Source organism: Hippopotamus amphibius, chromosome X (genome assembly GCF_030028045.1).
Source record: "Hippopotamus amphibius kiboko isolate mHipAmp2 chromosome X, mHipAmp2.hap2, whole genome shotgun sequence".
Taxonomy (NCBI): Eukaryota; Metazoa; Chordata; class Mammalia; order Artiodactyla; family Hippopotamidae; genus Hippopotamus; species Hippopotamus amphibius.
The window spans coordinates 115,144,052-115,159,078 of record NC_080203.1 but is presented as its reverse complement, the minus strand read 5'-3'; the positions used below and the strand labels follow the sequence as shown (position 1 = coordinate 115,159,078).

The window sequence follows — 15,027 nt, the reverse complement described above, 5'->3', positions numbered from 1 at the left end:
GAGGTTCATAGGCTGAGCCATAGCTCATAGAGGAAGTTTGTGTAGTTGAAAATGCATCTTCAAAATTATGTTGTTTTATTTGGGATGGATTAAAACATCTGTTTTTGAAATAGAAGCTATAGGAAGTAATGTGGCGAGATATTGACAGATGGGGATATTGTGGAAAAGAGATTATTTTTTTTCTGTTGTTCTTAATTGAGATCATAGCAGAATCTTAAGGGGTAGGGAATTGTGAGTTGTTCTGTTTGTTTGTTTATCAAACAAAAAAACCTGAGGATCATTGGCCACGTTTGCCGTGTCTTTTTGCTGAGGAGGCAGAGGAGCATGGAAGTAAGTACCTCATCCCTGGAGACCTTGCACCTCTTAACATGGAGAGCGGCCTGTAGTCAGACCCACTGAGAGGGGAGCTGCCAATGGACAAGGAAGGGAGGATGGAAGGAGAGGAATTTCTTATGCTTTTGCCGAGGATGAACGCAGTGCTCTTTTTTTCTTCCTGTTTTAGTTCGTCTTGACATCTCCATTGAACAGACATCAAGAAAGGAGATTTTTCTCTCTACCAGAAGTTCTTAGAAGAACTTCACTATTCTTTAATTTCATCTCCTTTGGGGTTAAGGAGAGCTGTTCTTTCCGAACTTCTTGTCAGGGGTTCTTGTATTCCTAATGCTTTATCTCAAGCTCGCTTGTTTTTGATAAATCTCTAAAGCAGAAGGTATTTTGTCCAGCTATCTAAGCACTAAAAGCAAGTATGTAATGCTGTAGTACCAGCGTTGTGGGCTTTTTTTCTCCTGCACGATACATTAACTAAGCAGAAAATTTAAAAGAACAAAGACAATAAAAGTAATGTTTGTTACTGGTAGTTTGAGATATTTCAGGAGAGATGAGATGTGAAGAAAAGCAATGGCCATATTTAGAAAGCTGCCTCAAACCCAACAGTATCTATTGAAGTAAACTTGATGACAGACTTTTTTCCTCTTCATGAATCATTGTATTCCTATAAAAGCGAAAATTCCTCTTCATCTAAACAAATGGCTTCCACATCTGTTTTCATAGTTTCTCAAAAGGGTGTCTTCGGCTTGCATTTTTTTTAAAAAAAGTGTTTATCTGTTTAAAATGAAATATCGTCAAAAGCAGTTTATACATCAAAATCCAAGTTGGTCTTCAGCTTTTAAGAATTAGTCAAGAATGATCTGGTGGTGATGGTGGTTGTGTAGGGAAAAAAGAAAACACATTTTGTATTCTGCATAGGTAAGTTCTTCCTAACCATCCTCTTTAAATTTTGTTGATTTATATTTAATTTTACATGCTCTTTTGGTTTGGGGAGGCCGATTGAGTAGATGACTTTGTCATTGGTAGCACATCCCAATATTTTAATACTCTGGACTCAGAATTCTGGAAAAAAAAGTGTTTTCCAAATTAGTAGCAGGAGAGTTAATCTTAGTCCCATTGACTAAGAACTGATCTTTAGTTAGATTTTTTTCTTGTTGTCCCATGGTCCGTTTTCTCCCACCAAGTCACTAAGAGAAACACGCTCAGAACTGGTTAGTAAATATGCCCTTTTCTAAAGCACTTGGTCAGTTTTCAGTCTCGGGTGAGTCTGTGCATCGTCAAGGGTTTTGGTTTTGGCTTTTAAAATCTTCAGTCTGTTTTTCTATGACAGGCCACCATGCCCTTGAGCCCATCCTGCCATTTAAAAATAAAGAATGAGAAGCAGCTGAAGTGCTGGCTCGTTTGCAGCTGACAGGAATCTGATCTGCTGCTTGGATTCTTTATCTGGGGACCGACATGCCAGTGGTGTGTGGCTCGTCCTAGCCATGCCATCTGCAGTCACAAGGTTTAAGAGGGTGGGAGGAGAGGAGGTTGTCTCCAGAAGAAAGTTTCTTTTCTTTCTTTCTTTCTTTTTTTTTTTGTATGTAAAGGTCAGAGAGAAAGGCTGTAGCTCAGCATATGGGGTCCTACAGCAGGTCTCAGGCTGCTGGCTTCTTCCCACCTGGTGGAATTTCTGGACCCTGATGAGGCACTTGTCTCTCAGGAGGTTCCGCAGACTCCTCCCACCCCTGAGCCACAGCTGTCTGTTCTGTCAAAACAGTGGCTCGCTCTGAGGTCAAAGGTCCATGAGTTAGATGTTATCAAATCAAATCAGTGACAGAGGCGATTGATTTAATGACTTCTGACTTTTGTCTCAAAGGGTGTGGAGAATATTATTTGGAAACAGGGGACCCCTTCCCCCATCATTCCTTTTCTTGGCTGAGTATGAACCGGAACTGCTAACAAATGGTGTCAATCTTGACATAAGCAGGAATGCCCTCCCCGCTCCCAGATGCAGAAGAGAGGCAGGAAAAGATGATTATGCCGGAGTGATGGGAGGCTCTTTGCTTGTGAAGTGAGTTGACTGCTGTTTGCTCTTCCCGTTGAGCCAATCGCTGCCTCAAGGAGGGGAGCCACCGCAGAGGTTTCGCTTGCCGTTTCTTGAGCCGTGGCCGCTAGCTGTTTTGGTTGCTCACGAAAAGGCAAGGTGCTCCCCCCTTTTGACCTTGTTTGGAGGCTTAATACAATTATTTGTATTAGGCTCTAGCCACCTGTTGGGATCGTCCTCGTTAAAGGTCAGCGTGTGGTGCCTCGCTGTCTGACTGTGGCAGCCTGCATCAGATTTGCCAGTGGCCGCCGGTTTGTGTGACACCTGCCAATTGTGACAGAAAGAACAGAGATCTGATAGCTGGAAGGGAAAGGGAGGTGCTGGAGGAGGAATGAAGGATCAGGAGACCCACAGAGCACCATTACTATGGTTGGGGTGCCAGCTTGCCTCGTCTCCGTTTTCTCCTGCCTCCCTATCGTGAGCTGTGCCATCTGTTTTGATGGGTTCTGTTATTGTCCGCACGCTGACATTGCTTTGATTTATTCATATATTACATCTCTGTTGAGCATCAGATTTCTTGTATCTGAAACTCCCCATGTACCCTCTATCGAGCATCTTGCTTCCACCTGCCTCCCTGTGGTCTCCACTGAGGCAGAGCATATTCATCAGTTCCAAAACCCTCTGCCTCTGCTCCCTGGCCTGCTCCCCTTCCCAGATTCCCGGTCTCAGTGTGTGGCTGCCTCCCCAGTTAAGCCGGGAATGTGGGTGTCATCCTTGACTCCTGTCTCTTCCTCATGCCCCAAATCCAGCCAGTTGTTAAGTCTTGTAGATTCCACTTCCTAAATGCCCATGACTCTCTCTCTCCAGCGCGGCGACTTCTGTTATTCAAGCCTCATTACTTCTCCCTGGACGCTGCCCCTGCCCCCACCCTCCCACGTGTATTCTCCACAAGTTATATAGCCAGAGAGGCCTCTTTAAACTATCAATCTGATTCTGTCACTGCGTAGTTTAAAGTCCTTGCTGTGGCTTATGAGGCCCTTCACAGTTGGGCCTCTTTCCTGCCCTCTCCCCACTTTCCCAAGCATTCTAGTCTCAGTCATACTTTTTATTTTCTTCTTGTTGCAAAAAACAAAAACTTTGTTTTGAATTTTTTAAGTTAATTTTTATTGAAGTATAGTTGCTTTATAATGTGGTATTTTTGAATTTAATCAACAAAAGTTTGTGGAAATTGGTTCCTTCTCTTATATAAATACATAGCTTTGATTTTCTACACATCCCTACATGTACCTGCATAGTATCTTTAATTTTGCCTCTTGGCCGACAGAGCCGAACAAATTTACCATACGGTCCTTTACAGTACCACTCGTCTGTGATCTACACCTTAACTTTTCCAAGTTTCAAAGACTGGCCCTAATCTACTTTTTAAGAAAGATAATTAACATACAACACTATATTAATTTAGGTGCACATACGATTTTGATAGACATATATATTGTGAAATGAGTACTACAATAAGATTAGATAACATCTATTACCCCCCCCACACACACACACACACAAACTTTTGAAAGCTTAATTTTCTTTAATCACCATTGAGTTTTCCCTCTGTCCTTTGGATCGTCACACTCTTCCCCCTTCCCCCTTATCCCATTATAAATCACCTTCCCCTTATTTACAGTTTGCTTCCATGAATTTTCTCTAACTCCCACCCCAGAGGCCCCTCTTATGTATGTGTATGGATTTTTTTCAGTTGCCTGTTTGGTCCTCTCCTCTACTAGGTATTACACATTCTAGAGGGAAGGGATCATGTCTGAGTCACTCACCTTTGTGTTCCCTCCACCTAGCACATGAGAACAGCTCAGGAAATACTTGTTGATGAGTGAATGATTATTTCTTTTTTGAGGTTCTAAACAAAAAGAAAATAACAGAGCTTCCTAGAATTCGTATCAAATTCTTGAGCCTTGGCCAGATTAGAGAGTGGAAATGCAAATGAAGTTCATAAGTAAAGGGGATTTTTTTTTCTTAGCAGTGATTAGTCAAATCTTGTATAGCTCATATATTGATATTTTGTTCTCTCCATATTCTGCACCTCCATCCTAAATAAGTTTTTTCAACTTGGTATTTATCTTTCAAAATTTTCTGAGTTCTTCCCAGAGAAAGCATAGAGGGTGATGGGACAGGAGAAGAAGTGTTTGATAAATGGGAAAACGTTATTTGATTGATCCTTAAATGTAGAGAGGCATTCTAGAGGCATGCCTGAGTATGTGTGCAATGCATGTATCTCTGGACAGATGAACACAGGAATCACATTTCCCCCAAACGAGACCATCTTTCTGAAAGATTTTTCTTTGAAGTGGGAGCCCTCCATATTTTAATCATAGCTAGCTCCTAGAATCTGTTTTCTGAACTTTTAATAAAAGGGGGGTGGGCATGACTCACCATTTTATAAGAAATAGAGTTGCTGTGGGAGGGCATGTGAAAAGTATGGTCCTTACACAACAGAATTTAGTGTTTAGCCTTGGGACTGTGCAAGGGATTCCCCCCGCCCCAGGTGTTGAGCTTAAAAAGCTCTCCTTCCTCTGACCTCCTGTGGAGAACAGTCCCATGACTGTCTTGTCACACACCAGTCCTAAAAAGGAGCTTTCTGGAAATCAATAATGCTTCTATCAAAATGGTGACAGCAGTGCCTTGGTCACTCTCCGACTTGAGGTTGACCTCCGGACCATCAGGTCCTCTTCCAGGGCTGAGCTTCAGGCCAGGTGCTTAGTAATGATGAGTTGGAAACCTGTGAAATCTGCCACCTGTGGGGGCCGGGAGCTCAAAGTTTGCTAGTCATATTTTCCCATGACCTCAGTTATAGAGAAAATGTTGCAGATTCTGGAAAATGCTAACGTCCTTTTTAGCTGTAAGTATTATCTTGATTGCAGTGCTTCAGAATTGCCTAACTTCATTATCTGAGCATAGTCAGCCCGACGCCTTCTTCTCAAATAGACAATTATGATCAATTAAGCACTTTTAGGCCTTATAGAATACTTAATTTTATTAGTCAATTATTTGTGCTTTGAAAGAGTTAATGGTAGCTACCCAAGCCATTATTAGAAATTAGAATGTCCCAAAATAGAAAGGCTATTTCCTTTGTGTATGGCACTGCAGTGGAAAATGCCAAGCATAGTTTTTACTGAGTTAAAGGGTGAGAGAGGGCGGGGTGGGGGAGAAAGTTACATGTAAATCATTTAGCCATTAACCTAATGGGTGGATTTATAAATCCTATTACTATAAGCCCTTTTCATTTCCACTGAGGCCTGGTGCATGCTTGATCCCACTAATGTAAAATTCATTCTGTCTAAGTGATTACTGAAGTAAGACACTTTGAGTCAATTTTCATCAGGTTGTGCGAAACTTGCCTGAGTGCCAATGTTCACTACAGTGCGGACATAGTTTGGCTTTGTCTTAATTAGCCCCCTAGATGAGTTATGTGAGGAGTCAATCAGGGAACCAAATCTTGGTGCCTTTTGACATGTCTGTGTTTTTCTGTGCGGGAGATACACTGAAGGGGCCGAAAATACCCACCTCCAAAGGAAGAGGCAAGACCTTCGGGTGGGGGTATTTCTAGTCTCATGGACATTATGTGAATTCCAAGAAATCGGAAAGCTCTATTTTTATGGCTAATTGGAACATCTTCAGTGACACTTAAATGAATTGAAATTTCAAAATTGATGAAATACATGGACCCCTTTCCTAGAAAAATGCATACAGGTGCACTTACAAATTGTTCCTTAGTTTCAGGGATTTTCAGATTTCTTGACCTTAGGGTAATATCGCCTGCTCTAGTTTCAATCTTGTTGTCTTATGGTTTTTTTTCTCCCCCTGAGAATTTAATATTTAAGAATGTAGACTTGTACTTGAACTCTTGTGTCGGTGAGTAGATTGGGCTCAAGTGTGCTTTAAAGCCAGCTCTGCAAGCTCTCCAGGCTCCTGTGTCAGATATGATCCCACGTATGGCAATAATGCATGTAAGTGCAAGTGAAACATATAAGATGTGAGTTTCTAAGCTGGAAGTTGGAGTGGAGGAGAAATAGAGCATAAGAATGTTGTGAGAGGAAGGTTTCTTTAAAGGGGAAAACAGTTTTTTAATAGTCAAAATGTAAAGTGGATTTAAAAAAACTCACAAGATGAATAAATATTTTGGGTCAAGAAATCAGAAGACAAAGGAGAAGTTCACTTTTCATTTCATGTATTCAAAGCCATAGTTTGTGGGGTTTTTTTTAAGTTTTTAGATCAAAATTAGGGCCCTGTCAGATTTTAGGGCAGTAATTGAAAGATACTCATAAATATCATTAAATGTGTCTGTGGGGAGGAGAAACCTTTCAGAAAGCTTTGTTTATTCAATGTGTTTTATATTCCTTACACATGAGCTCTCAGAAGGTTAGGTTGTAAATTAAGGATTTAAATCAAAATCTGTTTATCTGGAAACAAGCGTTGTATAGGAGAGGTACACTGCTTCAGTCAAGTTTATAATTAACGGGCCTTTATCACTGGGGTAGAAATTCATTTCTCTTGAGTGAATATTTGTTTATCTAACATGCATTGTATTTGAAGGTGGGATTAAAACTGATTCACTCTTCATTTCTTGCGTGGAAAGAGCTAGCATTTAAATGCGTGCTGTGTGTGGGTTTAATTGCCACTTTCTGTAACCAGCTTTAGGGTCCTCTTTATTGTGGAGGTTCATTTATCAATCCATGGCTTTGCTCTTCTCACGCTGGACCACTTGGGTTTGCCTCCTTTTACTAGAGCCTAAGAAACGTGCCAGGCATTGTATTAGGTTTAATGGCAAAGACATTTGCCATTTCTGCTTATAATTTGCTTATAGTTTCTTAATCTTACCTTTCCTGATAGAATTGTATGCTGTGGTATACACAGGATAATTTGGGGGCTACAGTGAACTGACATTCTCATTAGTATCATTGGATTGGGGAGGCCAGAGAGCCTTTTCTGATGGTGTGAAGTTCCTTGTAAAATAAGTAGACAGTAGGTAATGATAATACGTAACACTTATTGAGCACTTATATATCAGAGACTGTACAAAATAATTTACACATGCTATTACATCTAATGCTCACAGTACCCCTGTTATAAGGAAACTGCAGTTACTGTTTCCATTTTACAGTCAAGGAATTGGGGGCTTAGAGAGGTTATCTTGTGTGCCTGAGGTCAGGCAGCCTATAAAGAGAACTGTCAGGCTCTGAACTCAGATAGCCTGTATCAGAATTCTCCAGAGAAACAGAACCAAAAGGGGTGTGTGTGTGTGTGTGTGTGTGTGTGTGTGTGTGTGTGTGTGTGTGTGTGTGTGTGTGTGTGTGTGTGTGTGTGTGTATGAGAGAGGGATTGATTGATTTTAAGGAACTGGCTTATGTGATTGTGGGGGTTGGCAAATCTGAAATTTGCAGGGCATATCGGCAAGCTGGAAATCCAAACATATGGGGCATGACTTGATGTTTAACAAGGACGAGTTGAGTTTCAGCTTCGGTTCGAAGATAGTCTGCAGCAGAGTTCCCTCTTCCTCTGGGGCCCTTGGTCTTTTTCTTTTAAGGCCTTCAACTGATTGAGTGAGGCCCACCTACATTATGGTGGGTTTTCTGCTTTACTTAAAGTCTACTGATTTAAATGTGAATCTCTTGTAAAATAATAATAATAGTAATACCTTCACAGCAATTTCTAGATTGGTGTTTGACTAAATATCTGGGTACTGTGGGCTAGCCAACTTGACAAATAAAATTAACCATCACACAGTCTAACTTTTTTTTAATTAAAAAAATTTTATTGAGGTATAGTTGATTTATAATGTTGTGTTAATTTACACAGCCTAACTTCTGAACCCACACTTTTAACTACTGTTGGGGAAACAGCATGTGAAAAGCATGGAAGCAGGAAAAGAGTGTGGCTTGTTCAGTGTATTCAACATATTTCAGGAAGGCTAGATTGAAGGATGCGTGTGGGACGCATTAGAAGATAAGGCAGGGCTTCAACTAGATCGTGAGTCTCAGGTCAAGCTAAGGGGTTTGAGTTTCATCTCAGAGAGTATATTTTAGAAAGAACGCTGGCCAAACATGAAGAATGGCTTGAAAGGTAGCGATGCTGGAGATAGGCTGGGCGAGTGATGAGGGCCTGGAGGAGGGACAGCACATTGGCAGGAGGTGCCACACTGGAAAGATAGAGTCGGATTGAGACTTCTTGGCTCATTGGATTAGAAAGGAAGTCAGCCCTTTGTTTTCATCAAGGCTGTTGGAGGGGCCATTTCTTATGTTTGGAGCTGATAAAGGTTTGGAGGAGATGGTTGGGATTTAGAATGAATACATGTGGGAAAGACAACTGAATATGGGCCTGGTGAGAGAAACTGTTGAGTTATCAGTATAATATCACTTATTCTCAGCCAGGGGCAATTATGCTTCCCAGGAATCATTTGGCAATATCTGGAGACAGTTTTGGTCACGACTGGAGAGAGAGTGTGTGTGTGTCTGTGCACACATATGTGTGTGCCTGCTACTGGCATGTGGTGGGTAGAGGCCAGGGACAGCCTCCCATGACAAAGAATTATCCAGCCTAAATGTCAGTAGTGCTGAGGATGAGAAACACTGGTGTCTCTATATATGTAGATGTGCACAGATTCTTCCAGGGTGGGGGAGCAGGGGGATCTCAAGACAAGTGTCAGATGTTTTTATGTTCTGTAAATGTGCCCACCCACTTAAATGAGGTGCATAAAGTTGTATGCAGACAACTTGTGAGAGCTTTGTGGTTTTTACAACAACATAGCCTTCGAAAGCAACCTAGAACATGGCAATATATTCTTGTAGTGCTAGTTATTGTTGTCAGATATATTAGTGCCTCCTTTTCATAATACTAAAGAAATGAATGTAGTATGAAGTCAGAGCAGCCAGATATAACGAAGAGATATTGCTACTTGTCAAACTTGGATTCTAGATTTTTAGACCTGGGAGGAATCCCAATCCCTTAATTTTATAAATGAGGGTGCTAAGACCTAGAGAGGGAAACCAACTTGTTCGCAAATCACTTAGTAATTGGCAGTTTAAACCAGTACTCAGGTTTTAGACCCCTGACTTTTTTTTTAATTCATATTTGTATAATGTTTTATCTTTGTAAAGAATGTTTTCAGCATACAGTTCTTCTTATTTCCATCTAGTTCTGGTAACTAGGTGGTAGTATTATCCCAGTTTTAAAGAAGGTAAAGCTAAGGTTTAAAGGCAGTAAGGAGCCCTGTGTCACGGGAATGCTGGAGACAGAAGGTAGGGTGCTTATTAAATCCTTGGCCCTTGCTCCTTGATTATCTTAGAGAGAAGACACACATCTAAGAATAACAGAGAATAGGAAAATAAGAAAAAGGCAATCCAGTATAATGAAGATGAAATAAAAGATGTTTGCGAGGCAGGAGAACTGAGTAACACAGAGTCTTGCTTGGAAAAAGCTTAGATAATGGTTGGATTACCAAATATCATAATATTTATATTTCTTCTACTTTTCTCTTCTCCATCTTTCAAAACCATTCATTTTGCTACCCCTATTATGCTAATGTATTAAAAAAACTTTCCAGTTTATTTCTAATTTTATGTCATCAGTAACAGAAGAATCCTAAAGCCATTTGAGATTTCACTTGTCATTCTGTTTGTGTGTTATTTGTTTCGAATTTGACCTTACCCAGCATTTTCTTAACTTAGAAGATTGCCGTTTTGTTTAGTTTCTGCATCAGATACCAAAGTGGGTTTCTTGTTGGTAGATATTACTATAATAAATGTATGCTTTATGGAGTAAGAGCTTCAAATTTTTTTTTAACTGTGGAAAGTCGGTGTTTTCTCTCTCATTTAATATTAATAAGCACTGTTTTGGTCTGTAATAACATCTAAACACATTTTATAACCTTTGAATGAATGCATGACAAGACACTAGTATTCCGTTCCAACAAAAAATCAAGACCCCGCCTTTATCCTGGCCTTGTTAGGAGAACCTGTAGCCACACACCTCCGTCATCGTTGGTCTTAGGTGGCCGCTGTTTTTTACCCTGGTGCAACAGACATGCTTTCTGCTTAGTAAACCACATCGTGGGTGTGTTCTCCAACAAATTATTTTCTTTGAGAAGCAATTTTTTGAACTACACTTCCCACTTCCTTTTTAGTCCCCACCACCCTTCCCCACTCTTCAGAGGCTCGGGTTGGGGTTACAACACCTTTTCGTATTGTTTTAATTACTGCTCTCCCCACCCCCAGCCCCGCTCCTTTCCTGGTTCCCCCTCCTTTTTTCCCCCAGCGGCACTGCTCTGCAAAGCCTGCAATGATTGATATGATGGCAGTGCTGTCATTCTTTTTAACCAAAAAAAAAGTCATTTTTGTTCTAGTTATTTTAATAGAGTCCCATTAAAGATGTATTGCTGACTGAAATACCGGCGTGAAGGGCTCTCACTGAGCTGAGCCCAGGAATTAAGAAGTCAGGAAATCGGCTGCTGCATTGCAAGAGAGCCTTGTGTGACACCGAATCTCCTGATTGGGGAGATCATTACTGCTATTATGACTCGACTTGCGTAGGAATTTTAAATTCCATCTGAATGTCAGTAATAACCCTCTTAGCAAATTATCCTGAATAAAATCACGAAGGCATTTTATATAATAGGTGTTGAATTACTGGATAGATTTGCTAATTAAATACTCTTTGTTCTGCTGCAGTTGACATTACAGGGTAAGATCTCGAACAATTATTCTCAACAGCTGTACTTTGTTAAGGGAAAAATTAACCACAAAGTTTATTTTTTTACACTTGAAGTTGGCAGATTTTTGAAATGTGCTTGAAAAAATTCCATCATCCAATTGGTAATGAGTAGATAAATATGCAGGTGTTGCTGTGAAATCAGATAACTGCAGACTGCCTTATTAATGAATTTAGCAAGCCTTTCTAGCCCTGTTTTCTAGCTGCTGGCACTTAGAAAGTGATTTTCTGTCAGAATGGGTAGCTTTAATATTAGGCTTGTCACTTTGAAGTGAACTTATGAACGGTTATCTTGTAATCACTGTACCTTGTGTCCAGTAGACCTTTCAGGATACCTGTGGCTTTTTAGAAAAAAAAAATGCATTTCCTTAATGGGGAAAATATCTGTAATGTATAAGTTTTTGATTGTTGGCTTCCAGAACATTCATGTGGTATGGGCTTTTTAACAAGGCAGTGAGACATAGTGAAAAGAAAATGAAACATAAGGTCCATCTTCCCGATTAAGCTATTGATTAGCTCTGTTACTTTGGGCAAAATCCTAGAGCCTAGTTTTCCTCATCTATAAAATGGGACTCCTAATACTGCCCACTGCTCAGGATTATTCATTCAGCATTCTACAAATATTCATTCATAGCTACCATGTACCAGGGCCTCTGCTAGATATTAAGAATTTGGTAACCCACAGGAAAGATGGTGATTAAAACTGCTGTCATAAATTGGCACAACCTCTGTGGAGACCTCTTTGGCTATATTTATGAAAAATTTAAAAACATACAATATTTGATCCAATAAGCCCTCTTGTAGGAGTTTCTCTTGTTACTGGCAGATTGGCAAATTACATGTATGTAAGGATTGTTTGTTAAAGTGTGGTTATGAAGGTAAGAATCAGGAACCACCTACGTTCATTAATAGAGCACTAGTTAAATCATGCTTGAGTCATGCAATGGAATACTATGTAGTCGTTAAAAAAGAATAAGGCAGCTCTTTATGTGTGGGTATGGAATAATCACTAAAGTATTAGGTGAAAAAAGCAGTTGCAGTATATATAGTCTTTATAGTTTGCTTAGTTTTCTATCATTTCTTTGCAAAGCATCCACCGAGAGGTTTCTGTCACTGAAGGGAAACTCAGTTTAGTAGCAGCCCTCAGATTGTGTATGGAAATGGTTGTGAGTTGCTGGCAGGACAGTGTGAGGGTGGGTGATAGATCTGAAAGGTGAATGTGGCCACTTCACGTTAGAGGTGCACACAGGGATGACGTAGTAGGTTTGGTTCACAGTGCAAAAGGTGAGCAGAAGAAATCAGTTAGTGCATATGTGGAGCTGGACTGAAGGTTGGCAGATTGCTCCTGAGGTGTTGTACCTAGCAGGGAAGGCTTACCGTGTGGGGTTGTCCATTGTGGTGAGGAAAGCCAAGCCTAGCAGCGCGGAAGGGGTAGAGGGTGAAGAGAACTCATGAGGAGTACTTTTGTCCTCACTATGATTAACTTGACTTGGGTTGATCTCATTATTGCCCATTTCCCAAAGGAATTATCAGGTATTCTCCCACAGTGCATTTCCCTGTAATTTAAATGTTAAGAAATGAAGTGGAGGAGAGTGAATGTTTTTTTGAGTTAACTGGATTTTAGTGTCTAGTAGAAAAGTGATTGGGATTACTATGAGACCTATCAGTCAACTAGCCGACAGTTTTTCGAATGCCTGTTAGATGTGAAGCACAAGCATGTGCTCTTACCTCCAGGAGCTTGTGGTCTAGTTGGGGAGGGAACAAACTGTCAGCTAAAAAATGTTCCCAGAATGGAATTACCATAATTATCTTAGTCTGGTGGTCCTTAACCCTGCCTGCAGTGTAAGAAGAATCTTGAGAGCTGTTTAAAAAAATTCCTGGGGCCAGGTATTGGCGTTTTTAAAAGACCTCCGGGTAAGTCCACTGTACAGCCGCTATTGAAATCATTGGTTAGCCTGACCAATGTTCACTACCACCCACCACCCCCAGGGCAGGGGAAGGTCTTCCTTTCCCAAGAACATAGGACACTGAACTCATAGACAACACTGGGAGACAGTACTACAGGGGAGGCGAGCAGTGGAAATGGAACGTAAGGGTAAAAGATACTCTAAGGCCAGGATTTACAGGCCTCTGTAATATAAAGGACGAGAAGGACAGAAACAATACGATGAGGTTTGAACTTAGTTGACAAGGAAGACTCTTAGTTGACAAGGAAGACTCTTGAAGTAAATCTTCTATCTGGCTCATTGGAAGAGTGACTTCTGGTTTAGATTGATGCTTTGAAAGATGGATGCTGGTCTAGAGGCAATAGCATGCAGTGACTCAGGCCCCACACTCTGGAGTCAGAATGCCTGGGTTCGTATCTTTGCTCTGTTACTTACTAGGAGAAATTAATTATCTTCTCTTTGGTTTTTGGGTCTAACAAATGAGGGTGTTAATAGTGGCTGTCTTGGGGCCTCTCAGAGAATAAAATGAAAAAACGCATGAGGTGTTCATAGCACAGCATCTGGCCCATATATTTTACACATGCACACATATACTGAGTGCTGAGGATGTTGTATTACTCCTGTGAAGAGGCCTTCATTTGTAAAATATGTTTTACTTCTGATCTAGTCCAAGATAACTTATATCTGTTTTTATCTCCAGCTACGTTATAACGTGTATGCCTCTAGTCTTACAGACGCATAGGCCTGGGGACAGACCTATCTACAGATATTATCTACTATATATGTTTGTCTCTTTTTTTTTTTTAGTGTTTATCTTTATTCACTGAATGTTTATGGAGCGCCACCTTTGTACTGGGTGCTGTACCAGCTCCAGAGATATATAGTGAAGATCTACAGATTTTTTTTAAAACTTTTTAAGATCCCGAATACTGTAAGAATTGCCAATTTTGAAATGCTTGGTCAAGCTTTGTTTTTAGCCATGTAGTTCTATTTAAATATCAATAGCAAGAATAGTTTGTCTTTGTCATATTATAAAAGGATATTTTATTCATGTTTATTAAAGATGGATCTTTACGCAGATCTGCTTACATAGATCTTAACATAGATCTTTACAGCAAAGTTGCTCACGTATCTCTGCCTGAGAGTCAGGGTAGAGGCAAACTGATTTTTAGATTTTGTTGATGATGTTGTTTTGTGGGTTGTACTTAGAAAACCATCAAGAGCTTTAAAATATATGGAAATGACAAATCTTTGGGTTGCCTATCTCTGTCAGTGTTTATTTAGGTTTTTGTAATTCTATAATGCATTAATGTTGACTTTTTTATTTCATTTAGATTTTGATGCATACGAAAGAGATGGTGCAGAAGGTAATGTTGAGCATTTTCATCATACAGTGATTCTTTTATATCATGCCTGGTGACGTTTCTGTATTCAAGGAAAATTGTAACCCAAACAGACTGGAAATGGCTTCTTAGGATGCCTGGTTTACGTTTATAATCCCTCCTAATGGATTATAGCCTTTTTCTTTTACTAACACTGATATGATCTAGCCGCTGCTTGAAGCCTATATGTGAGTGTTTCTAGCAAATTAGTAACAGTGCTAATTAGAGTTTACTTCTAGGCCTTTATACTGTATGTGCTCCAGTGTTGTTTGTTATGATTGATTTTTTTGGCACTCTTCATATTCGACTAAATACTGTTTGAAACTGTTAAGAATTTAATATGGATTTGTGCCCCTGAATTGAAAAAACCCATTTTGTTTCTGCTTCATAAATTGCCATGACCACTAAGCATGTTGAACAGTGGGTAATTATAGACCCCCCTTTCCTAGTTTCTTATCTTTATATTATTCAGTCTCACATTTTATTTCAGTTGAAACGAGATACTTCCTCTGCCACTCCACTCTCTGTTTGTTTTAAGAAAATTAGGGAGATTTTCTTAATGTGGCAGTGCTTGCCT

The 15,027-nt window shown here is 40.1% G+C and overlaps 1 protein-coding gene across 5 annotated transcripts in view; it reads left to right on the top strand.

Annotated features, from left to right (window-relative positions):
- POLA1 (DNA polymerase alpha 1, catalytic subunit) overlaps positions 1 to 15,027 on the top strand; it is a 288,927-nt gene that overhangs the window by 95,603 nt on the left and 178,297 nt on the right. For all 5 annotated transcript variants that reach the window (XM_057718415.1, XM_057718416.1, XM_057718413.1 and 2 more), the window contains one exon: positions 14,403 to 14,435. In XM_057718415.1, coding sequence (XP_057574398.1) covers positions 14,403 to 14,435 — 33 coding nt within the window. The remainder of the gene's footprint in view (positions 1 to 14,402; positions 14,436 to 15,027) is intronic.